The sequence below is a fragment of the Amphiura filiformis genome, chromosome 13 (assembly GCF_039555335.1).
Source record: "Amphiura filiformis chromosome 13, Afil_fr2py, whole genome shotgun sequence".
Taxonomy (NCBI): Eukaryota; Metazoa; Echinodermata; class Ophiuroidea; order Amphilepidida; family Amphiuridae; genus Amphiura; species Amphiura filiformis.
In genome coordinates this window covers 45,951,303-45,977,676 of record NC_092640.1, presented here as the reverse complement: position 1 = coordinate 45,977,676, position 26,374 = coordinate 45,951,303, and the positions used below count along the sequence as shown (strand labels likewise).

General features: G+C 37.9%; 1 protein-coding gene across 1 annotated transcript; it reads right to left on the bottom strand.

Annotated features, from left to right (window-relative positions):
* Window positions 1-33: 33 nt before the first annotated feature.
* Window positions 34-26,177, bottom strand: LOC140167715 (uncharacterized). The gene is given in 22 exon segments (XM_072191011.1): window positions 34-370; window positions 904-1,161; window positions 2,050-2,187; window positions 2,729-2,895; window positions 4,663-4,962; window positions 5,433-5,595; window positions 6,171-6,192; window positions 6,344-6,907; window positions 7,854-8,018; window positions 8,367-8,484; window positions 8,806-9,115; window positions 9,117-9,187; window positions 10,345-10,429; window positions 11,344-11,562; window positions 12,245-12,718; window positions 12,721-13,173; window positions 13,678-14,214; window positions 14,216-15,636; window positions 18,429-18,699; window positions 21,892-21,993; window positions 25,662-25,807; window positions 25,980-26,177. Coding segments are annotated over 22 exon segments (6,204 nt in total). The 5' UTR covers window positions 26,026-26,177; the 3' UTR covers window positions 34-196.
* Window positions 26,178-26,374: the final 197 nt, after the last annotated feature.

Genomic DNA, 26,374 nt, shown 5'->3' with positions numbered 1-26,374 from the left:
GAAAAAGATTTCTCCCAAAACGCAAAATCTGGCCCGTAAAACAGGGTTTTATTTTTGTTGCCTAACATACAATCTCCCGCAATTGTTCCATTTTCACCATATCCAGTGCTGGAAGTAAGAAAGCATGTCATCACTTTGCATTACCACACTTCCATCTTGAGTTGATAGGCTTCCCACTTCGTACCTGTTACACCTTTTAGTTGAGTGTGCCTCTGCACTGTGAAGCACCGCATAAACAGGCAATCTTTTCGTCTTCAATAGGGAACTTGTAATCGTACGTGATCTCTTCACCTCTTCCGATGTTCTGCTTGGAGTAGATGACAATTTTCTTGACTGACTCTACTGTGATGATCTTTGCATAGCAATTAGGCTAGAGGAGAGAGAAGGCAAAACAAATTAAAATTAACATTTCACTATTCCATTGAAATATACCATACCCCTATAAAAGATTTTTAAAAGTCTTCCACAGAGGGTGTATATTTTTCAAATAGAATTGGCTTGGATTAATTATATTGTGAAATCCATACGCCTGTATATGGCTTAACTGCATATTATCTTACACAACTGTAGCCTGAGGGGGGGGGGGGGGAGTTCCTCTTGGATTTAGTGGGTACCCATGCTAGATCCATGCATACCCCTAGCAAGACCAGATTTCTATATAAACATATCCCAGATTTCTACAAACACGTCATGTACCCATAACGGGACTAGTTTTCACCAGGAGTTACAGTGAATGTCACCTCTAATAAGACCCAAGTGCACAAATACAACAACTATATTGTACCAGAAATTACTTTTTAAAGTCAAAAAGTCAAATTTTGTTCTATTTCTTATCAAAAATTCCAAAAAATAAGGGGGCCACACCCTGTTTGAAAAGGGGAAAAGGCAAGTTGTACGACTTACATTACAGCTGTGGTTGATGAACCTAGCGAGATTACCACATTTGGTGGCATCGATAATCTGCTGAGCATCGATACGGAACAGGTAGCTGCTGCCTATGCCCTTCTTGCCATAGATCACCTCCCGTTCGTCGGCCAGAATCTGGCGCACCGACTGACCCACATATTCGATGACCATTTCATCGGCAGCAATATTCTCCATGGCGTACAGACCCCAGCCGTGGATACCAGATTTGTTGAATTTGAGTTCCTTTTTACGAAACTGAAAAGCAGAAAGACATAAGTAACTTTATGAACCATGAAACTTTTTTTGAATGGAAACAATATTGTACTTTTAGCATATGTGCTTACCACCGAGCGCTTTTGAAAACATGAAATTGTACCAAAGTCTGGCGCTTTACCAACTGAGCTAATGAGGCCGTATATAACTATGTGTATCGATGATTTGCTCAAAACCCTTTACACTTTTGTGGATGGAGCCCTACATGTTTGCTAGTTTTAAAAGCGCACATTAGTAAGCACATATGCTAACTATCGAGTTTTTACGGTAGTATATCCTCTCGAATTAACACCCCTGCATTTTCCAAAAGGCGCTTTATTTAGAGAGGTCTTGTATAAAATGAAAATTCCCATTAAAAATGTCACTAGTACCATCTGGCAGTGCTCCACAAACAATATCTCAAATACTGTAAACACTGTCGATAATAAGGCCTAAAAATATTTGTTTGATTGGTGCAACTCGACCGACCCTAAAAATATGCCCGACCCTAGAGTTTTTTTCTTATTTTTTGCACAAAAAAAATTTAAAAAAATTGAAATTTAATTTTTTTTTTAAAGTTCCAAAGCCTTTATCATTCATGATTTACATCTTAAAATGTGTAAAAAAAAAAAAAAAAAAAATTGCTGACCGACCTACCCTAAGTTTTTTTTTTAATGTTACGCCAATCAAACAATTTTTTAGGCCTAATGGCTGGCGCCACATGGATATTGTGAAATCGGCGATCAATGTTCTAAAACATGAGAACTGTATGGTATTTTAACAGCATTTGAAGCTTATGGGTACATAAATGACATGCAGAATCAATGTGGAGATACCGATTCCACCTCCAAGATACAAAACATAGTGGTGTGTTCATTCTTTGATTCTTACCTTGAGTTGGTTAAACCTGAGCAGATCTGATCCTGTGCTTCCCTCTTGAGCTTGTAAAGCAGCGATGACACGTCTCTGGTCGGACCGAGCCTCACGAGACAATTCTATTGAATGCTTAGCTGATGTCAACATCTGATCCTGTATACAAGGAAATTGATAATAACAAATCCATCATCATCATCTCTTCTCATGAAATTAATTTATATCATTGTTAGGGGGCTATCAAGGGTGCAGACCTCCTCCCCCACCCCAGTAATTTGGGTGAGGGAGCTTGAATATAATTAAGTTTAATATGGTATCTAATGATACATGATCAGCGGCTCCAAAAAATTTCCAACATTGGTGGCCTGACAAAACCAAATTTTGTTGATGACCTGTTCTGGGGTGGTCAAGGCTTCCGTCAGTCTCAAAATATTTTCTGGTATCTGATCAGTTTTTTTACTTCACCTGGAATTATTGGCTGAGCTAAACGTTTCCCTAAATAAGCACCACTTATGGTAATTCTCAAGTGACAACTGTCGGAGTGTTTCCTTTTCAATGCACCTTAGAGAAATGTCTAAATAAAGTTACCAGCTAAACCTTCCTTCAGAATTATGATGATTTTGACTTCAGACACACTGTATATTTAATATTTATGTGTGTACATAAATGCCTGGATGAATACAGTGAGAGTACTCACATGTTTCCTATGGTCTTCTAATCTCTCCACCTTAGTCAAGTATTTCATCTTCTCTTTCAGTGTGATCTTATAGTAGCCTTCCGTCCTGGCACACCCTGTCACATGCACATTCAACTCGTCATCCTGGTTCCTCTTTCTCTTTTTCTTGGGATTGGGAATTTTGGTTAGTGCAGGGAAGTCAAGGAAAAATTACAAGACTAGCATAAAATAATTGTTTAAAATTTATTACCATCATTGTGGTTGATCCTTCATGTAATTATTTTGTGTAATCTAATCCTAACTCTAACCCTAATCCTAACCCTAAGCCTATTCCTAACCCTAACCCTAAACTAACCCTAACCTTAACCCTAACCCTAATTTCGTGTAAAATTACATAAAGGAATAACCATCATTGTGCACACTGCAACAAAATTGTTGTTGCTTATTAATTGCATGCATTAAGTGAACCATTCGATTGTCAATGATGGTATCAGTGATAACTATTAACACATAATCCCTTGCTTCAGAGTCCTGGGCTACATAAACTGTTTCATTTTGTTATTTCATAATTTGTATTCCTTTTTGAACTACATATTCTTGCCATTTACAATAGCCATACAGAGATGCAGTAAGGTAATTACCATAGTAAATTTCAATTTAAATTCATGTCAAAGTTATGACAAAAAAAAACTGCTGTGAGAAAGAGCTCAATCCCGGAGAGGGGCAATATTATTACACATAATATTAATATAGTAGTTTCTGATTCGCTACACAGCTTATTTGTTGTGCAATGTGTAAATGTTTACTCCAGTAGTGTTTTATATAATTTTTTTGGTGATTTTTTCCATTTTTTTTTTGTTCTTCTTTGAAAAGTGACACAAAAAAAACACACCACAATTCTAATGCGCAAAATAAGCTGCTACAGGAAACAAACTTTTTTTTTTTTGCCTTATGTGTAATAGTTTATAGAAATTAGGCAAATGTTCTTGTTGTTAGCTAGGTTAATTGCATTTTTACCAGTTATTTCTTTGCTCCTTCCGTATTTGTTTTTCATATCTTTTTGTGCTATTGTATTCTTTGCATTGTTGATGCTGTAATAATATTGCCTGGTCAGGACCTCTTGGGAGATCAGTACTTATGTATTGGAAAGAGCTTATACCAGAATAAAGATAGAATAAATAAAAAATTCCCTATGTTGAACTATAACATAGTCTCTACTAAAGTATAGCTCAAATTCAATGCAATGTTACATTGCACTATGCACAACAAATTGCAGTACTCTGAAAAATACTTTTGAAAAGTTTGAAGATTTTTGTTGCAAAAATGAAGTTGTACTGGATATTAACATTTTTGCCATAACATTTTCAAAGCTGGGCAGAATGTGGTTAATCTTTCTTCAAGATTATCATTCTGTTGTACATCATCATTATTCCCCTTGCAAAATATGCTAGTCCAGTTGAAATCCATACACCCCTATGATCTTAATCTCCCACACAGAGGGTGTAGATTTCAAATAGTGTCACCTATTCAGGTAATCCTATTTGAAATTCACACTCCCTATGTGGAAGGTTAAGGTCATGTCTTCCATAGGGGGTGTATGGATTTCAACTGGAATAGCCCAATGGCACTGCTCCCTCACTTGAATTGTTTAATGCACTTTTGTCACACAAGTTAGGGAGAAATAAATTACTTCAAAAACCTACTTAGATATACTGAAATGCAGTAAACCTTAGACAAGCGTAGTGTAAGGATACATCGATATTTACTGCGTTGCACGACTTGTCTCTGATTGGCTGCTGAGGCGATCTGTTGTTGCCGAGTGGAAATTTATGAATGAACTGTGCGCCGTACGCGTTGTTAGCGCCGAATTTGCAACATCACGGTAGTCGCGCTCGTAAAAGGTTTGCTGCATTTTAGTATAATTTTAGCAACACATGAATGAATGTAAAGGATATATGGATGAGGCACCCAATGTGAATAGTTGAGCCATGGTATCCTGCTGTCCTCCAACAAATTCTCGTAACTTTTACGCAAGAAATAGGCATCCTCATGATCAATGCCTTCGCTGAGGAACTTATAAAGTGTCGACCATTCTTCGTAGTAGTTCCTCGGCTCAAACAGTGGTTTTGAGGGCTCAGGGATGATGGGTGGTTCCTCTTCTATGCTTGGCTCAATTTCGTCTAGTTTGCGTTTCCGACTTGCCGCCTCGTCTTCTGTTGGGCCCTCATCGGCACTGATTGTTGCCGAAGAAGTTTCTGCAGATAGGAAATGGGGCAAAAGAGATGAAATTATTTTTTAGGTATCTACCTCACTTAATTGGCAACTTCTCTCTACAGTGAATTCTGCAAACTTTTCACATAAAAGCAAGTTGTGAACAGTGATGTAACCAGAGACGGGGATGGGGTGAGACTGCTCCTCGTATATATTTAGAGTCTTTCCGCTATACCAAGATCAAATTACAAAGACAGCTTCCATCAAATCCAACTATCTTTAATCAAGACAAGTTTTACTTGGACCCTGCCTTCTTCCAAGTTCGTATTTTCAACTTCGAATTTTCACCTTCTCTTTAAAAAATAATTCCACAAGTTGTTTTTTTCCATGAGCAAAATTTAAAATTCCATGACCTTGCCATGACTTTTTCCATTACAAAAAAAAATTCAACAATTCTGTATATATAAATAGCAAACTACGCTACGATATCTCATAATCTATGCACAAGTCCTACCTGTAGGCACAGCCTGGGCCGCTCCCTCTGTAGGCAGTTCAGCAGATACTTCTGGTAGAGGGAGCCCTTCATCCAGCCTCACTGGTTTAGGCGGTGATGGTGGCGGTCGTATGCAGTAGCTGTGGTCATCCAGGATTGTCATTTGTGGTAATGTTCCAGTTTCCTTTGAGATAAGATGGAAACATGTTTTGCATTTATGAAATGGAACATAAATACCTTTAGGGAACAAACCTTAAGTTTGATGACATTCTATACAAAGGAAGTCCTTTTGTTAGGGAGGAGGGGGTCAAAAAAGTTAAAATATCGGTCGAAATAAGATCTTTTGGGTTGGTATTGTCAAAATTTCACAGGTATAAGGACACCGCATATATGTAAAAAATTTCACAGGTATAAGGACACCGCATATATGTCAATATTTCACAGGTATAAGGACACCGCATATATGTGCACAAAACATGGCTACCTCAACGTGTTGACGTCAATGACTCAATGCCAAGATGAAAAATAGTATTTAGCAAGGGAAAGCACTAAAAGCATCACCTGACGAAGCCATGAACCAAGATAACCACCACCACAAATTGATTTAAGTGTAGAACCATCTATTTGATGTGAAATGCATCCTAAATTGCCTAAAACTTCCTGAAAATGTGTAACATTTTCTTATACTAGGATAAATTGAGCCACATTTCCTGAAACTGGATCTCCACACATACACACACAATGAGTGTGACATTTTACATCTGATCGCTTCATATGAATTCTATTTTCAAGAGGTTTCTGGTTCAAATCCCCCATATATCTATCCGGTCACTTACCATAGGTTCAGCTGCATATTCTTCTCTACTTGGTTCTTCCACAACACCACCGACATCCATACCAATAACCTCCTCTTCTACAACACTCAGTTCTACCGGCACATCCGGCTGGACAATTTCCTCATCCTCATCCCCATCAAGTCCATTAAATATTTCAGATCTGGAAAACCTGCTGCAAGTCGTCGCCTCAGTGACTCTGTTGCGCTTGGCATTCTCACTTGTGGCGGTGGTCGCTTGCCCACCTTCGGAGTGGCTGCCTTTTCCGATGGCTCAGTTCTTTCTGGAGTGGGCAATCCTTCCACACTGGGGATTTTCTGTAAGCTCACCCTAGCCTTTGCTCTCTTCATAGACTGAAGCAATTCTGCTGCTTCTAACTCCTCCTTGCTCTGATTTGAGGGTACGGCAGCATCTTCACTCAGTTTAGCCTTCTCGGCCGCCTCCTTCTCAGCAACCGTTTCTGGCTTGGCTTTAGTTGCAAGTTCAACAAGTAACTCAAAGGCATTAAGGTCCCTATCATCTTTGTCAGTGGAATTTGTGGTCTCTTTTGAAGCATCTTCGGAGTCTGCGTCTTTCTTGCCCGCTTCTTTCTCTTCAGATAACTCTGCGCCAGAAGACTGCTCTTTTTCCTTCTCCTTCTTCTCAGCATCTTCTTCTAATATCCTGCTCAAACAAAGTTCACATAAATTGCATTTAGAAGCAGAAACAACTTAACATGGAAAACAGTGACATGATCGACAGGAATTATATATAATAAACACAATTTTTCACCAGGTTCACTGTCACAAACAACAACTTATTTAGAAGGAAGTTTTAATCTGGTAAAAAAGCCGAAAAAGGATGAATTGATACCAATTGTCACAGTTATCACATAGAATAAGAGCTTAACACTCCCGCAGGGAGTACACTCAATTTTCTCAGGCTCAATTTCAAATGACACATAAATCATAATCCCAGCTCAGCTTAACACCAAAGAGATTAGACTGGACTCAGCCATTTACGCTTGTCGCTCATGGAGGGCAAATGGTGTACCTCCAAATTATTTTGCCGGCAAGAGCTTAGGCAGCCAGCCATGTAGGGAGTGTTTTACACACCCAAATTTGTAAATACATGCCCAGTTTTTGCCCACATGGCCTATACTTTGTACACAAATCTTAAATTTACAAACCCAGATTTTTGAATTTACACACCCAAACCTTCAAATCCTGCCTAAGACCCTGTTTGCCGGCAAACTTTGATCCAAATTTTTAGGTTGTGTATGTAATGCATTGTGCTGAAAATGCTCAAGCGTACAGATACCAATCTGATTTCGAGCTTTTCCCAATCTGTATCAATGCCCGAGGCACACTACTTTGGCACCCATGCTTAGCAATCCAAAAATGGCGGATTTACCATAGCCATAAACACTTGAAATCTAATCTGTTGCTTAAAACATTTCAGTATTATCCAGGTGTATGAGTCTGCTGCAATCCTCAGGAAATTCTTTGACATGTTTCAAAGTAAGACAAATAAGTAACCCTTTGGGGTGCAACTTACATGATAGGCTAGGCCCAATATGGTAATCCTGATTTTCATGATCCAAGCAGTAGCACTGCTGGAATGCACTTACCTTTCAAGTGGTTTATCTTTCCTTTCTACGTCACCATTGACAGCCGTATCCTCCTCCTCTTCACTTTCATCTTCCACATCAACTTCCACCTCTTCTTCTCCTTCTTTCTTGTCCTCCATTGCTATCTTTTCTCCGATCTTGCCTTCTTTTGCATCTTCCTCTTTCCTGTGGGTAATAAGAATAACTAGGTTTAGTAAAGAGAGTAAAAACAGTTCTATGGGCGACAAAAACCCCCCATTGTACCCCCATTCTGGATCCACTATTGAGTTTAGTGAAATGTTGGTACAAATGATATACATTCAATGCAATTAGATCCAAATAAAAAGTAATTTTATTTAGTCACACAAGTCTCCCAAAAAATGCTATTGAAACATATTTTACCAACATTTTTCTCTAAAAGACAAATGTACATTGCAAACCGAACATGTGCAACAGTTTTGAGACTTTTTTGAGTGGCGGAGAGCTTATAAAGAGTGAAAAAAATTGAAATCCTACATTTTTTTCTTAACTTACTTCTCAGCTGCACTTTCATCTGCCTCCTCTTCCGAATCGGATTCCTCACTTGATGATCCCGATGATGCAGAGCTTTCTTCAGATTCACTCCATTCTGACTCCTCCTCAGATTCTTCATCTGTGTATAAACAATGAAAATACAAGAATTTTTTGATTTAATATCTGAAACTTGAAACTATGAATATAGCAGATAACCTCTGAGCTTCATTTTTATTTATTTATATTTATTATCAAAGCATTAGCACAGCTCAAGTAAAACCACAATCATCAATTTATTTGTTGTTTTTCTTTAATCATTATGAACAAGGAAGCTAACATGCATTTTACTTGTCTTTCCCTGTCTATAAATCTCACATTTCCACATGAAATTACCTACTGTATATTTCTTTCAAACAGTCACATTTTTTTCTCAAAACAAGCAAATTTTGTGAATCCTTACCTTTCTTCTTTTCCGTTTCTTCCTTCTTCTCCTTGTCCTCGACGTCCACCTGCATCTCTTCTTCCTCTTCATCTTTTTCAATCTCAACTTCCACCTCCACGCCAACATCCTCCTCTTCTTCCTCATCCTTCTCAGCCTCCTCCTCTTCCTCCAGGTCTGCTTCATCATCCTCCTCTTCCTCTTCATCCTCATCATCCTCTTCTTCATCCTCATCCTCTTCTTCATCCTCTTCCTCCTCCTCTTCCTCTTCTTCTTCCTCATCATCGCTGACCATCCATTTCTTTTTGTCTTTCAATGGTAGTATCTTCGGTCTCTTCTGTTTCGGAGGCTTCTTGGCTGCTTTCTTCATCTTTTTCACGTTCTTGTCTGTCTTTTTCCATGTCTACAAAGCGATAAAGTGCATTCATATTAAGGAAATGATGCAAAAACAAAAAACTTTCAAAATATATAATTCTGTGCGAGCATATACACACAAACATACTTGTAAAGATCAGCCAACAAGGACCAAAGATTTCAACACGGGGGCCTTAACTTGGACATATCTAAAGAACTTGTTCATCATAAACACCAATACATGTTGAAATGTTTGGAGTTTTACAATCCTACCAATACCTGACTATACCTGTAAACAAGAAATCGTCTTATATGCATTTTTATGTTCTTTGCAATAAACTGGCGAGTCCAAAAATTTTTATGCTGCCCTTACATGAAAATTTTGGATAGGGTCCGATTGTTTTTCTTTCTCTGTTTGTAAACCAACTCAACCATCTTAAACCTACAATGCGAGGTCAAAACGGTTTTTTAAACTGTAAAAGCACAGAAAACACACTGTTGGCTGTGTTTTCTACTCAAGAGTGAATACTTTTCTAGAACACACAAAAATATTCACACATGATTCTAGACACAAACATACTTGAAACTGTTGTAATATTCACAATTTGTACTAAAATGGAAGACATTGAAGCTTGAAGGAAATAAAACTACTGAATAAAATTTGTGGATGGTTTCAGCAACAAATTGGGTAAAATATTTGATGAGATTTTGAAATTTTAGCCAAGCAATAGTTATTTTTCTTGATTTCCCCCGAAATATTTTTACTTTAATAAAAAAAAAGCCGATCCAAAATTTGGCCAAAATCAGGTCGGATGGGTAAGGGCAACACAATCTTCTTTTTGATTGGCCTGAGGGGGAAGGAACTGAGGACGTCCATCGTTGTTGTGTGTCTACTGTTACATGAAGTGTACTCTGTTTAATGTCCTTGGTTGAAGGCTTCTACCAACACAAACACACACATACTTTAACAATGTACACAGGTGAACTAAGTGTTTGCTATTAAAAGTGACTTATATCTTTTTAGTTAAAAAATCCAGTACATAAACCCTGCAGTTCACCAGCTTTTTTCCCAAGATTTCAATATCTCTTCTTTGGATGAGAACTTGGACAGTTTGATCAGCCTCAGGGAGCTAACAACTATTTCTGTCCGAGACATTTTAGAAAAATATGCAGCACAGTTACTGTGTAAGAGTACTTGTTCCATACCTGACATGTCTCTTTCTCGGTCCATTCTCTTCTTTTCAGCTTTCAGATCCTTCTTTGGAGTTGGCATCAGTGGTTTAACATGTCTCTGTAAAATTTGATTTGATTTGATTTATTAATATTGCTGGTTATACAAGCAAATACAAAAACAATTTATAAAACACTTCCATGATGAAAATCAGAAGTAAAAGAACAAAAGAAAAGTCAGCCTGGTCACACACAGATTCCCATATAGCTAGAAATCAATGCTAGATACTTGTCGAAAGTTATGGGTATTGTGTGGCCTGTGAGACCCTCAAAGATAAAAGTGAACTTCAAAGAACCATCAGAATTTCTTCATTCAAGACCATTCAATCTCAAATTGCTAGCCTTGAGCCAATATTCATTTAGTACTAGAACTATCAAGCTATCATAGTGGAATCACAGAAATAAATGGTTCTCAGCCATAAAACTGTAAACCAAATAAGCAAGCAAGCAAACTGTCTGACAATTGGCAGTATGATCCGATTATAATGGGTTGTTACAGTCACAGCTTCACTAAGTTACAGCTTTTCTAACAAGAAAACAAGAAAAATTTTTCCAGTTTTTAAATTCTTATCAATCCAAAATGACTGTTTTAAAGAGGAGGTTTAAAGAGGAAGTTTGAAAGTGCCAAAATGTCCCATGCTTGTGCTTGTTCCAATAGGCGAAGGATTACAGACTAACGTAAAAAGAGCAACTTCATAGTAATTTAAAAAAAAGAAAAAAATGTTTCAGTTACTTTTGTCTCCAAATTGTCTTCAAAAGGGCTTCAGAGGAATTCAAATTGCAAACTAGTATTCACTGTCCTTCAACCTGGCCCCTGACAAAATCTTGCTTTCTTTGCTGGACCTCGTAACTTCTTTTAGCAAAAAATTATATACGGACTGCACAATTTGTCATAAAACACAATTTCATTTCAAATATCCACATACATGTATCATAAGAAGATATATTTAACAATCAATTAAACAAACAGGATACCTTAAATGACGGCATCTTGGGCATCTGTGCTCGGAATCCAAGCCCCATTCCCATTTCTTCCAATGCACTTGTCTTGTTTTCTGAGAATGATTTCACCCACGCACTGGAATCCAGTAAGCTAGGGATGTGCGGTAGGACAGGACGCTTCTTCTCAGGCGTCTTGGCAGCCAAGGCCAGTTTTCGTTCTCTTGCCAGATCCTCCTCGGTTTTGACAGGCTCCTGAATGACATAAGAATGATGGTTATTTAATATTATTGCCCCTCACCGATATTCATTTCATGAGATAATCATGTTAATTTATTGGTCAATGGCAAACGACAACAAATATTTCCCTACATCTGCATCTCCAGACAAAGTATGGTGTGATAAAACAATGGTTCGCCTCAAGTTCAGTAGAGATGTATGTGCATATTTTGCTGATCGTAGTTTCTAATTGCATGCATACAAGGGCGGTTTGTCTGCATGCTTGCAGCGGAACAACAAAAAAGCAGTGATGTTGCTGCAAAACTTGAGGTGAACAAAAGAATACATTATATCTATCGGTAAAAGGGGACAAAATATTTTGCCCCATTTCCCTCTAACCATGACACCAACTTACACCAGCAAGTGTACTATAAAAGAATTTTTACCACTAACAAAAGGAAATTTATCAAAAAGATGCATGAGTAACAAACTTGCAGAATATTGCTTGCAAAAGAATGTCTAAAATCATGTCGCAGTCTAAGCAAAACTTCTATTATCCCTGGCCAGATAATCAAAGCACTACATTCATAACTGTCAGATCCCAATTATCAACTGAGAGTAATCGCCAAAGTATTCCAGAGGTTCAATAATCCACCTTTTCTTTTTATAATTTTTAAATGGTTTATTTGAAGAGATAAAAAGATGCTTGTTTTCCTACCTTGGCTTTTCTTTCACACTCATCCCACCAGTTTTCAAGTGACTTAAATGCTGATGTTTCAACCATTTTTCGACACAGATCTTTTTTCATAATCTGTTTCAGTTCTAGCACCAGTTTCTCCATAATATCCTCAGATAATTCCTCTGCCGGATCATGCTTAGGCGGCGAGACAAAGTTCTGCTGGAAGTTGCCGTACGGCGACATTTGAAATTGCTGATTATTGAATCCTGGAGACCCCCAAGTTTGGTTTGGTCCCTGTGGCATATGTGGTGGGGGAAAGTTTGCCATCCATTGTGGCGTTTGTGGCATGCCTGCATGCATACCGGCAATGGTCTGCATGGGCCACTGGGCTTGCTGCTGCTGCTGCATGTTCTGCGGTGCATTGGAAGGTGGGTTAGCGTTATATTGTTGCCATAATCCCATACGAGACATCATCTGCATATGGTAAATTGAATGCTGTTGCAAGTGTTGTCCGTAAGGGCTTCCACCAGTTGTTGTCGCTCCCATCCACGGATAACCAGGACGCGTCGTACCCTCTTGCTGTGGCAGGCCATGTGTTGGAGTTCCATACACTCCAGGTTGTAGTGCCCTGCTCCACCATATGCACTTGAGACTGGGTACTGTGGGGGCACTGCCGGTTGTTGCGGAATATTCAAATTAGCTGCAGGCGCCTGCTGCTGGATCTTCAAATTAGCTGCAGCGGCTTGGTGAGCTTCAGATGTTTCCATGGCAAGTTTGGATTGAGCGTATGCAGCAGCAGCTTTGGCTAAGTTTGCTAATTGTGCATGGTTTTGGTTGGGTTGAGGAGCTTGTGGCTGTGGCTTAACCCATTGGCCTGTGGCAACAGTTTGTTGGATGGATGTGGCTGGCAGTTCTTGAGCACGTGGTGGTGGCGGAGGTGGTGGAACATCCTTTGACAATGCATCGCCCTGTAAAGGAAACAAAAACTTTGTTAGAAACATGATCATTCTCTGTAAATTGTCAAATTTAGTGGGAACTGGGACTATTATGTTTATCTATGCTTTCTGACAGTTGTATATCACCCCTCTTCACTGGTTGAGCTTTCCAATGAATATTCAATCTTGTTCACTAATTCAAACCCCCCTATACTCACAGATACATGTATAATAAAGAAGTCTATTTTTAATGTTACCAAGATAGTCCTGAGCAAGGGGAGAAAGAGAGGTGGAGAAAGACAGGGCAAGGATGGGGGAAGATGAACGAGCCTGCTAGAAAGAGAACAAAAGACAGACATACAAAGATAGAGACAAGAGGGAGAAAAGAGACACGTAAAGAAAAGGAATGAAAGACACACAGAGAGAAGTAGATGAGACAGAGACAGTGGGAAGAAAAAGGTATGAGAGAGAGCAAGACGGAGGAAAAAGAGAGAAGAAAGTGAAAGAGAGAAACATGTAGAAAAGAAAGCGACTTACCTGTTGTGTGTCTGACATGGGTGTCATTAGTACACTAGTTGATGGCTCTGCAGTCAAAGGTGTCGACCCTTGACTATCCGTACCTACAATGCTGACTTCCATTGCTGGGCTTGACACCATAAATGGTGAACCCTTCTTACTTGCTTGCCTTAAACTTGCAATGTTCTTACTAATAAGAGATGATGATGAAGATTCTTCTACAATTTGCACTTCATCCTCAATAGGAGTTGCATCCCTAGAGTTTCTTTTACGGGGCACATCTTGCGTCGTCTCGTCCTCGCGGTCAAGGGATGACCGTCTGTCTCTCCGCCCATAAGAATCGCGACTTCGATCACTATATTTGTCCCTTGTTTCATCATATTCCTCATCGGAATCGTCCCTTGAATGCGAGTGCTTTGAGCGTCCTCTGTGGCGATCAGATGAGCGGATTACGGTCTTCATGCCATTTTTTATGTTTGTGAGATCGTTTGTGCCTACCATGATCTTTATCCCTCTGTCTGTCCCTATCCCCCCTGTCTTCATAGCTATCATCTTGCCTATCACGATATCTATCTGGGCTATAGTCTCTGTGCCTTCCACGGCTATTTTCTCTGTACCCCCTACCCTCTCTGTACCGGTCTGACCTATCATCATAATTGTCATTTGACTTTCCACCCCAGCTATCTCTAGTATCATCCTTACTCTCACCATCCTCCAACTCCTTATCCACCTCAAAATCCTCATCTGAAAATTCCTCATACAAATCACTTCCTGGGACCTCCTTTTGAGAGTCTTCTTTTGTTTCGCTTCCGATACTATCTCTCCGGCCACTTCCAGAGTTCTGAGATGATTCCAGATCAAAACTGAAACTCATTTTTGATTGGTTTAAAAGTTGTTCAATCCTCAAATCTAAACTTGTACTTGAGTCATCCTCTTTTTTACTATCTTTCTTTGGTTCTTTTGTGCTAGCTTGTTTTGGACTTTCCTTTGCAGGAGGTGGTGGGGGTGGAGGCGGAGCCGGAGGGGGTGGCGACTGTGACCTCTCTGACCGAGTTGATTCTCTTGAGCTATCCCTTGACAAAGAGGATGTTGAATGTCTAGATTTGTGCCTATCTTTGAAAGAGTCTTTGCGGTCCCTATATCTATCTCTTTGTGAGTGATGATGTGACCTACTGGAATGATAATCGCTGTCACTTTTGGAGTCAGTTCTACCATGGCCACGATGAGACCCATATCTTGATGATGAGTCTCGATGGCTTGAGTGAGTTTTTGATTCCTGAGTAACATGCGGACCCCCATGTGATTGATCCCACTGTTGGGGTGCCGCACTAGGAGGGTGCATTTGATTGCCAGAATTGTGTCTAGGATCAGCTGCCTCAGTTCTCTGGTGGCCAAATCCTCTACCACTATGACGTCCATCGTGACCTTGATATCCTTGGTCCCAGCCATGATGGGAGTCATTATCGGTGTGATAATTCCCTTGATGTGGAAACCCAACATCACCAGGATGATGCTGTCCTCGGAATTGTCCTTGAGGGTGACCATACTGGTCCACAACAGGCTGACCATAATGTTGAGGTGGTGGTGGTGGAGGAGGTGCTCCCCCTGGAGCCTGAAACTGACCAAACTGGTCAAAACCAGGCTGCATATGATGTGCTTGCCGACCACCATCATGCATGTTCATCCCATGAAAGCTACTAGACAGTCCAGGGGTCATTTGATTACCATCCATGCCATATTGCTGAGGCGGTGGTGGCGGTGGAGGTACTCCACCTGGAGTGTGATCTGGGAAGCCAAATGCATCTTGGCTTGAGGATCGACCCTCGAGGGATGCCCGACGTGGATCCAGTTGACCTCTAGTAGGTGTCTGTGGATCTGGTGTGTTTGTAAAGCGAGGATCGCGTGGTGTGGTTGATATACTGCTGGGTGTGCTGACCTTGCCAGTAGCTAGGCATTCAAAGATTCTCTCACACTCTTTACCTGTGGGTAAAACAAATGAAAGTAATCATAACTTATTAATCTAACCAAGGTGCCACTCAAAAGACAAAAAAATGAAAAAAAAAATCTGTGAGAATCTTGTTAGATTCACACAAATCAGTTTAGGAGAATCTCTGCGAGAATGGATTCTTGCTGAATTTCTGAGCATGTAAGACAAGACACAGCAATTATAAATGTCTTAATGCCTAGTAACAATAAGGCAATTTTATGTAGTCATAGGTACAAGGGTTTATAAGCATCAAAAATCTAAGATTCGGGATGAAAAAGTGTCTGGAGCCCTGTATCCGCCTCTTAAAATGATAGGTTACAGGATGTTTGGTCTAATGAATGGAAATAAGGTATATTGCTGATAGCGAAAGATCTAATTTTCATTTTTGCCAAAATTTTCATTATTGTGAATAAAATACACTTTCTTTTAAAATATTTGGAGCTTTACATCTTATGATTTTCAAGTTCAACAGGGATACATAGTATATGATCCTGTGTCATAGGCCTATACTGGGGTACCCAAAAAGGTGGTTTTGTTACATTTTGATGTGCAGCTTGGATTTCAAAACACGGTCTCATGAGTATTCCTTCACTTAGAAGATTCAATTAGGTCTTAAATTGAGGCTAATTTATTCTATATTACTCATGTTTTTAACCTGTTTTAAAATAATTTTTGAATTATTTTCATGACGTTTGGCATGAAATGTGCCAAGGGTGGTTGAGGATTAGGGGGGGAGGATTAGGGGGAGGGATTCGTATCGTAAATTTGATCTAAAACCCCCATTAAAAATTTGAATCTAGTAAAAAAATGTCTAAATGAACTCCCAGACATCTAAACCAAGTAAATAAATATAGAAGGTCATTTAAAAGACTAATACTTGCTCAGAATGATTGTAAATGTGGAAAAGAGGTGGGGTTAAATCCCACCTACTTTGTGATTGTTTTTGCCCGCAGTCTCTCATTTTTTAACCGATTTCCATAAAAAAAGGTGTCAAAATGCTCAGGAGGATGAACCACTTTAAATGAGACATGTAGGTAAAATGTTTTAAACATTTCAGTTTTTTCCTATGTAACACAAAGGTACCCCAGGTTGTGACACAGGACCATATAGGATTACGGTGTCATGCACAGGTTTGCTTGAAAATGGATTCAGGATGTGTAGATGGGTGAGAAAAACTTACATCTGCCAATTTTTAATTTTTTCCAAAACAGCATTTTTGACTTTACTTTTTGTGATTGGAAAAAAACCCAGACTTTGTACACAGAGTGTTTTGGCATGTCACTAATGTTGGCCGATACCGATCTGTGAATCGGAGATCGGTGCCGATATGGACTGCATCGGCCTTGAATCTGAAACGGCAGATGAGCTATCAGCTGCCGATCTAGCTTACCGATCTCTGAACTTGACAGTAATAAAAGTACACAACAATTCTTTAAGCTTACCATTACTTTCTTATGTAACATTACTACTATTTAATGCTAATATATTTCCAAAAAACGTTGTTACCACCGCAAGAATCATGTCGTTTCATACTGTATTTTATGTATGTATCCATCCACCCTTTGATAGACCGAATTAAAATGTAAACAAACAATCACGTGTCTCACTGTCTTGTGCTTGCGCTTTTGTCGTCATGACTTGTTGCTGTTTGACATCTGTAACCTTTTGCACATACCGCAAACCTTGCTGTTGTATTTATCAATTGAACTTGCACGCTCGCGGGCAAAGACTAATATTTTCCAAAAATAAAGCCTGCCATCATTCGGCCGAAGGGATCTGTGAATTAATGAATATACCTACCCCCTCCAGAATAACTGAGCATGCGTGTTCATTTATTTATAGACGGTCGCCACATTGTCAATATTAAAACTAAAACTAGTGGCATAGAAGTTTAGAACTACGAAACCGTACGATGGTACATCATTTAATGGATTAATGATTAAACTTCCGACAATCGGAGGCACTGAGTGAGTAACGCTGGGACTTGGGGGTGTAAAATGGTATTTTATTTGGGTTGATATTGACATGAAAAACCTCTAAAAACGGTCATCATATTACATAGTTACAGGTTTGGGGAATTAAGCTTTGACTGTTAACATTACTGGGGCCCGACTTGAATGAACTTTTACTGGTTGTAAAATAACATTTAAGGAATCTGAATCGGGATCGGATCGGCCCGATCTGCTAATTTTCAGATCGGAGATCGGCAGATCCGATCTTGGGTTGGATCGGCCAACACTACATGTCACCAAGTTCATCAAATAAGCTCAATTTATGAAAAAAGATTTATTTCAATTTGATTGTCTCTCCTTTATACCAACACAGTTGACAAATTTTTCAGATATTTTAAATTTCTCAAAAGACATCCATCGCTATCGATAACTAAACTTTAGAATAAATTCGCTTCTTAGTCCACTCAACTTCAGTTATGGCCCACCACTTCTTGCAAAAGAATCCGTTTTACATGCACCAATCTTGGAAAAGTTCACAACAAAGCATATGATCCAAAGTCAAAAGACCCAAGCAGTGGACAAGTGCAAAAATCTAAAATTTCAAAGTTGGTAAAATCTGGATTAAAACCATACTGTAAATGTATTCCTCTCATCATAAGCATTCTGAAAAAAGTATAGTTTGAACAGGTAAGGTCTCCGACATATTTAGTCCTTGAGTACTAAGGCAAAAAGTTCAAGGGTCAAAATTTTGGCTCCACAATTGAAAAATGTTCAGATTTTAATCAAAATGGCTTCATACACAGTAGGCCTATACAAATGTAATATTTTCTTACCTCCAGCATCCACCTGCACAATAATTATGTTGCCCATTACAGATGTTCTATTCAGTTGTAAAACGGCATTCCTTGCTGAACGCGTCGAGTTGAACCCCACAGCAGCAAGCCCCAAGTGTTTGCCTGTCTTTGGGTGCCGATAGATGGTAACGTCTTCGATGGTGCCAAATTTCTCACACATCTCGCGAAGGAATGGCTCACGGACATTGTCATTGAGGTTGGTGACTGTGATCTGCTTTGGGGGCAGCTCACCGATATACCATTTGTCATACTGTACGGGGACAACAAATAGATTTTATCCATTTTAATTAAGCAGCATAAGGCAAAAAAAAAATGGTTCGTCTCAAAGCTGATGCGCGCATTTGTAAAATCGCGATTTGAAAAAAAAAAAAAAAATGCGGAATTTTTTATATTTCAAAAAAAATTTTTTACATTTTTCCCGAAAAATTGGGCGAAAATCAGATTTTTTTTTTCTCAAAATAAAATATCAAAAACATCGAACATCGCACATTGCGTCTCCTGGATCAAGAATTTAAAACAGCCTAACTAAAACGTCACCTACGATGACACTGTAGTCTGAACGACACACCTGCATGCGTATTTAAATCATACTATTTTTTTAAGACCGATCCTACAATAAAAAATCTTAATTGTACACCATGTACTCGAGTACTCGCTGAATATTCATCAACATTTTTAATGTTGTCATTTTACGTGCGTATTTAAATCATACTATTTTTTAAGACCGATCCTACAATAAAAAAATCTTAATTGTACACCATGTACCGAGTACTCGCTGAATATTCATCAACATTTTTAATGTTGTCATTTTACGTGCGTGGCAATATGAATGACTATGACGCACGATGACGTTTGTTTAATTTAAATATTAAAAACATGGAGTATTAATCCTCCCACCCGAAGTCATCATGCATGGATTCAGCGGCAGCAATTGCATCATCCGAGTTTGTGATCTTGAAAATCAAATTATCCGGGAAAAATAAAGAGAAAGGATGGTTTTTACACAAAACCAAAACTACGAACACACTAAAAGATGTTGCTTTAGAAATACTTAACGGCGAGAATCCATGTGCTCCGATAGCTTGTGTGTTGGAAATGATGGGTATAGACAACACTGGCACTGCTGAATTCGACAGCCACCACACTAATTTTCAATTTTGACACACCATAAAAATATCAAGTTGGGAAAAAAAAAAAAAATCACATTTCGCATTTGTTTTTAAATCACTCTTCAGCTTTGAGACAAACTTTTTTTTTTTTTTTTTTTGCCTAATCAGGCTATATAAATTATAACATTTATATTGTATGGTACGGTACTTGAATAGCGTGACTCAGTGACTTTCTGCTCATTGTAAGACTGATAGTGTTGTAAACTTGATTGATTGCATAACATTAAAATTGCCAACTGATATCCTTTGTATTTGAGTTGTCAGTTGATGGTATTATAAAGCTGTCATGGATGTAAACATTTAAAAAAATGTCAACAAAACATGCTACTGCAGAACTCTATGCCGGGGTGTGTGTGTGTGTCTGAGGGCCGATGACTGGGGCCGATGACACATATTCGATGGGTGTAATCTATAGTCATATTTTTCATTAAGAGTGGTGGGTGGGTTTTAAAAATTTTCCTGACCTCTTTGGATGATATCAAAACAGCTTGTGAAATTTCCCGGCCAATAATTGCTGCCTGTGATTGGCTATTGGCACGTACGCGACTCAACACAAGGCATTGGTGCACAACAGGTGTCTGCCTAATGATGGCACCTGACACACAACACATGGCCCGCCTCTTATTGATCTATGGGTCAGTCCATCTTAAATCACCAGATGGGTTGGCTGGTCACCCTCTCGGATTTTGTTTAAAATCACTTATATCATAGCCCTATGTGCCAAATGAACACATTTCAAACGGTAGGTCTCTACTCCTTGTCGTTTCCGAGAACCGGCCTATTGAAAATTGGGTCAGACCCCCCTTTTTGGCCACGCGTGTCGCGACATTAATTTTCTTCCGAGTTTAGACATCCATATCTTCCCCTAGGGGTAGGCCTAAGCTACAGGGCTACAAATTGGAATCTAGGGTGTCTTTGACTCAAATAACCAGATTCTGGACTCATAAACAATGTATCTCAACCCCATTTGCTGATATAGACAGATAAAAATGCATGTTCGTGTTGACGCACTTTATGACAAATTCCTGTTTTTGACCCCCCCCCCTCTTCTTCATCCTTGATGTCAGACATCATCTATTTTGCCTTTAGTAGGCAATATAGGTTCAGGTGTGACCCCCGATAGCAGGGTAGACCACTCATTGGCTTAATAAAAATTTCACAGGGGTTAAAATATGACTCCTCAGCCAAAAGACCCCCCCCATTCGTGACCTTATTTGACCTTGTGGAAATAATCATTATAATCAACTCACACAAATTCAAAATACTTAGATGATGTTCCTCTGTACCAAAAATCTTAGTGGTGTCAAGCCATCTTCATGGTTAAATTAGTGTTTGAATCTCTCATTGAAATACACAGTAAATTGATGAACTTTGCATTCTGGGAATTAGAACATTACTGTGTATTTCAATGCGATCTCCAAACAGTCATTTAACCATGAAGATGGCTTGACACCACTTTGATTTCTGGTACAGAGGAACATAGAAGTATTTTGAATATGTGTGAGTTTGATTATGGTGGCTCATTTCCCACATAATAAAATTTGGGTTGGTATTTAGGACAATTTTGTGTGTATTTCAATGGGAAGTGGACAAATTGCGTCAAAAAACATCAAACATTCAACAAGCCATAACTCCGAAACGACAAGGAGTTGAGACCTACCGTTTGAAATGTGTTCATTTGACCCATAGGTCTATGACATAAGTGATTTTAAAGAAAATCTGAGAGGGTGACCAGCCAACCTTTTCTGAAAATTAGGTGATTTGATATGGAATGACTCCTATAGGACTGAAAAACTCAGAGAAATCCCTTGCCAATGACAATTTTGGTTTTGATTGAAGTTTGCCCAATCAAAACCTGATTGAATTAAACGTTTTGACCTTTACCTGTGAGGGGGTAAAATTCAATACTTCATCAATTGATTGTTTTTTGGTCAAAAGCACATATACATTTTGAAATTGCGTTTTTGATATTTTTGAATGATCAAATGTCCAAAGATTTGTACAGACTAATAATATGTGGATTGTGTCTAATTTGGAGCAACAAGTATCTCCTTACCAATAATAATAGGCCTACAATTCAAATACAGAGAAGAGTCAAATTTATCTAAAAACATCAACATATTTGATTAATGTTCAAAAATTACTATTCTTTTGTAACAGGGAATTAGTTATTTTCATCACTTTTATCACATAATTTTAAATTGTTGCCTACATATGTATAAGCTCCTCATTATTCCAGAGTTAAAGAACTTGATTAAATTTCAAATTATTACCTTGAATTTAGGTACTGGTAAGTCCAACCTTTCCCTGCCCTTCCACAGCCTGGTAATTCTAGAACGTGGATCTCTGATCAATTTAACATTAAAATCAGCACCCTAGAATAAAAAGACATAAAAAAATATACATAGGAATTAAATATTTATTCTCATCTCTTCCAGGTACAGTGACAAATCATTTGTCTTAGAGGTAGGTAGGGTTTAGCCAGGATCCAAAAACTGCCCGTCCACAGTCCCAATGGCCATTCAGACCTGTGAGTGCACCACAACAACACAAATTACAAGCAAGTGTTGTTATAATTAAAATGATGATTGTTCCACAAGAGTTATAAACAGTGGCAACTGCCAACTCGTTGACACAAACTCTGTTAAGGTGGTACTACACCCCCTGATCAATTTTGTGACTAATTTTGCATTTTTCTCAAAAAAGTTATATTATAGGGGCAAGGAATCCAATTACTTCACTGAAATTTCAGTGATTCAAGACAAGTGGTTCATTACATGTACATATATATATGAGGTACATACTACATTCTAGCGGTACCTCTTTTCTTATCATAAATAACATACCGCTTGTCTTGAGTCACAGAAATTCCAGTGTAGCTACTGGATTCCTTGCCCCTATAATGTAACTTTTGTTACCAGTGTGTTATTATTTTTTGAGAAAAATGCAAAAATAGTCACAAATTCATCAAGGGGTGTAGTACCACCTTAACATGAAATTTCTTATAGCTATATTCTACGTTACATGTATAATGTAACCTGATAACACAAATTTCTGTTTAAATACAAACTTAAGGGGTGGGGTATGAACGTTTGGACAGTATTTATTTTGGGACATTAGAGCACATCAGACATATCGAATTGCATTATGAATACGAAGAATGTCATTCTGATATCAAATAATTTCGATTTTTTGAAATTAGCAATTTAATACACATTTTATGGCAAATCATTAAAATTGATATTTTTGATATTTAACAGTACTTGAAGTAAACTTTATAAATCTGATGATTTATACTTAAAGTGTATTTAGGTGGGATGAAAACCCGACGATCAATTGAAAATGTTGACCTTTTCATTATTGAAGATATGGATTTTTTCCCCAAAACACCAAAAAAAATTAGGTCTTTTGGGAAAAAAATCCATATCTTCAATATGAAAGGTCAAAATTTTCAATTGACCGTCGGCTTTTCCTCCCTGCTACATACACTTTAAGAATATATCATTTAATCATTAGATTGATATAATTTACTTTGAGGACTGTTATATATCAAAAATTTGAAAAATATCAAATTTTTATAATTTGTCATAAAATTTGTATTGTATTGTGATTTTCAAAAAATGAAAATTATTTGATATCAGAAAGACATGCTTCGTATTCAGAATGCAATTCGATAGGTCTGAGGTGCTCTCATGTTCCACAAAAAATACTGTCGAAATGCAATAAATGCTCATTTTAGATCCCTTAATCATGAGGCCCAGACAAGCTTGTGTTCATGAGTTGCCACTGTACTAACTATGATCAGTTCGTAATAAGGCGAGAAATATTTGTTTTTTGTTGCACAAGTCAATAAAGTTATAACTTAAACCTGCGTAAATTCACAAAAGTGCATATCAGTCACACAATACCGGTACGCAGTTTGTATAATGCTGCGCCCTGCTGTGTGCACCCCATTCTATATCAATCCTATTCCTGCCAGCAAAACTTCAGTCTTTATCATAAAAATAATGACATATGGACCTGATAATGTCCTAATGATAAATGAAGATACAGATTGTGAAACTGGAACTACCAATCAATCCCACCTATTGCGAGCTGCAGGCCTTGTCTTTTGAGGCGAGTGAGAGCGATCACTCGCCATCACTCACCTAAAATGAAGCTGAGGAGAGCTTGCCTACATTTGGTGTTTACTGATAATACAAGTTTTGAGGAGAGTGATTTGTCACTCGGCAGCAATTTTCAAAAGACATGGCTTGGAGCTGACAGAGTATTATAGTACTTTATTGATCTAGAAACACTAAATGACCCAGATTCCTACCTATTTTCATACACTACTTAACCATAACAACAAAAACAAAAACTGGTATGGTACGGTACTTAATACTTATGAAACTCTCAAAACAGGTGGCATTTCTGAAAGACTATCTTTAATTTTACCTGGGTACACAATTTGCATATATTTGACATTTGCTTTATGAACCTACCTGACATATATTTCAAATAACAATTAGAGCAATTACCATACCTGGTACCTTTTCTGGCACAGCATCACGGCTGTACCACAGAATTAAAACCAGAGAACGCCAACTCTCCATACAACCACATACAACAGCCCTGTCAGCTATGGGGGAAAATTAGGTGTATTCGGGTCCTTGCCGACAGTGCACGAAAACAAACAAAAAACAATTCTGCAATTTCGGCGAGAATCCAAAAATCAATTCTCGTAAAGATTCTCATTTAAACAGAGTTGCGTGAATCAATGCAAAATTGTGTATAGTTTACACATTTAGTTGATTGGCAAGAATCAAATGATTCCCACAAATTGCATAGCCTACAAGAATCAAGATTGATTCCCATACAGCGGATTGAAATTATGACCCTGGAAAACACTATTTTGAACCTGGACAAAATATGCACCTCAAAAAAAAAAAAAAGAACAAAAAAAGCAAAAGCATGTGATTTTCCACCAAAAACCCAAAATCCCTGAATCTAAAGCCCAAGTGCTGAAATCATTCATGGTTGATTTTTAAAATATTTGGAAAAAAATTACCAAAAAATTACAAGCTTGTATCCAAAATGTGCAGATTTGTAACTTGTGTTCACTTCATAATCTATGAAAGATCTAAAAAATTTTAAATCAACCACAAATGATTGCGGTTTGCAGCAATTGGGACAAGGGACTCTCCAAATACATAATTAAAGAAAAAAAAATTAAAATCACAAATTAAAAAAAATGTTTTCCTCAAATGTCAAAAAATGTATTTGCAGCCCAAATATGCGAAGAGCTACACAAATTGCATCACAAATAACGGGATAAGTGCGTATTCTTAGCAGCCCTAGACTATAATTAGTACTAGAACCTTTGCACTTGAATCAGAGTTTTCCAATCACAGATTTTCAAAAAAAATTCCAATTTAATATTCATTATTTTCAACAGGCTTCATTAAGCACTGGCACCGAAGTATGTGCTCAGTGGAAAAGAGAGAAAAATGTGATTGAAGAGGTTCATCAGGCCTGTTAATTAATCAGCTTTCAGATCACCACTTGAGAAAGCCAGAAGATTTGGTCTTGACAAAATACAGGTAAACTCAAAATAGCAGAGAGGTTTCATTAATTATCCGTCAAAATATGGAATTCAATTGTCAAATGTCAATGCAAAACTTAACCAATAAAGTAGTCATTCTGAGAAAAAATTTGGAATTCTTTTTTTTATTGGTAATGGTAGTTCTGCAAAAAAAGACAAGTTTTGTAAGTTTTGAAAAATCATAATTTGATTGATTCAAATGTGGGCGTGAATTTCAAATGCAGGCTGGGAGACAGGAAACTCATAAGCAAATGCAAAGCAAAAGTGTACCTACTAGTCTAGTTACTAGTATGAGCTCATGATTTGAATACATGTAATTTAAATCTTAAAAAAAAAATAAAAAAATAGATCAATTCTGAGGTCAATAATTATGTTGTATTCAGATCAGAATTGTTTGGAGCAAATAACACTCCTGAACGTCATCAAACTCTCCCATCCATGCCACCTAAGTCCTCTTACCAGTGGACCAGGGACTTCTCCATCATAGCGATAGAGTTTTTGTTGCCCCTTCTTGATTTGCGGGTCAAGCAGAAGTTTGTAGCTTGTCCATTTCTTTTGCTGGGAAGGTCCAGGTGTCTGAATCGGCGCTACCAGCCCGTTGATATCTAGAGACAGCAAAAAAAGGTGAAAAACAAAAGAAATTGTTAGGATTAATGGAATATGTATAAACAATAGCATGTTGATTTATTTATACATTGAAAACACAATGTAAACATGTATCACTCAATGATATCAATGTGCAAGTGAATGGTGAAATGTACAGTATCAGGAACTCACTTGGTGTTGAACCAATTTTATGTTCGAAAAAATCAGTATCGTCCATGATAATGTTTTAAGATTGTAGACAGTAAGTTGAAAGACAAGATAGTCTATCTGCAGGTATCATCGTCTTCTGAAAGTGGCCCCACAGGCCTTTAATTAGAGGCACTAAATGTAGGGAACTTATCACATTCTGAGAACTGACTGTGCAACAACACAGGGATTTCCCATGATTCATGCATACAAGAATCGTGACTTATTTCTAGTAATCATACATTCATTTAAAAATGAACAATTTTATATAAAATAAATTATACATTTTGTACAATAAATTATATTTGAAAATACGTTATTATTTAAAATATAGTTTTGTACTAAAATATATTTTAAAATATATATCTATTAGATTTCAG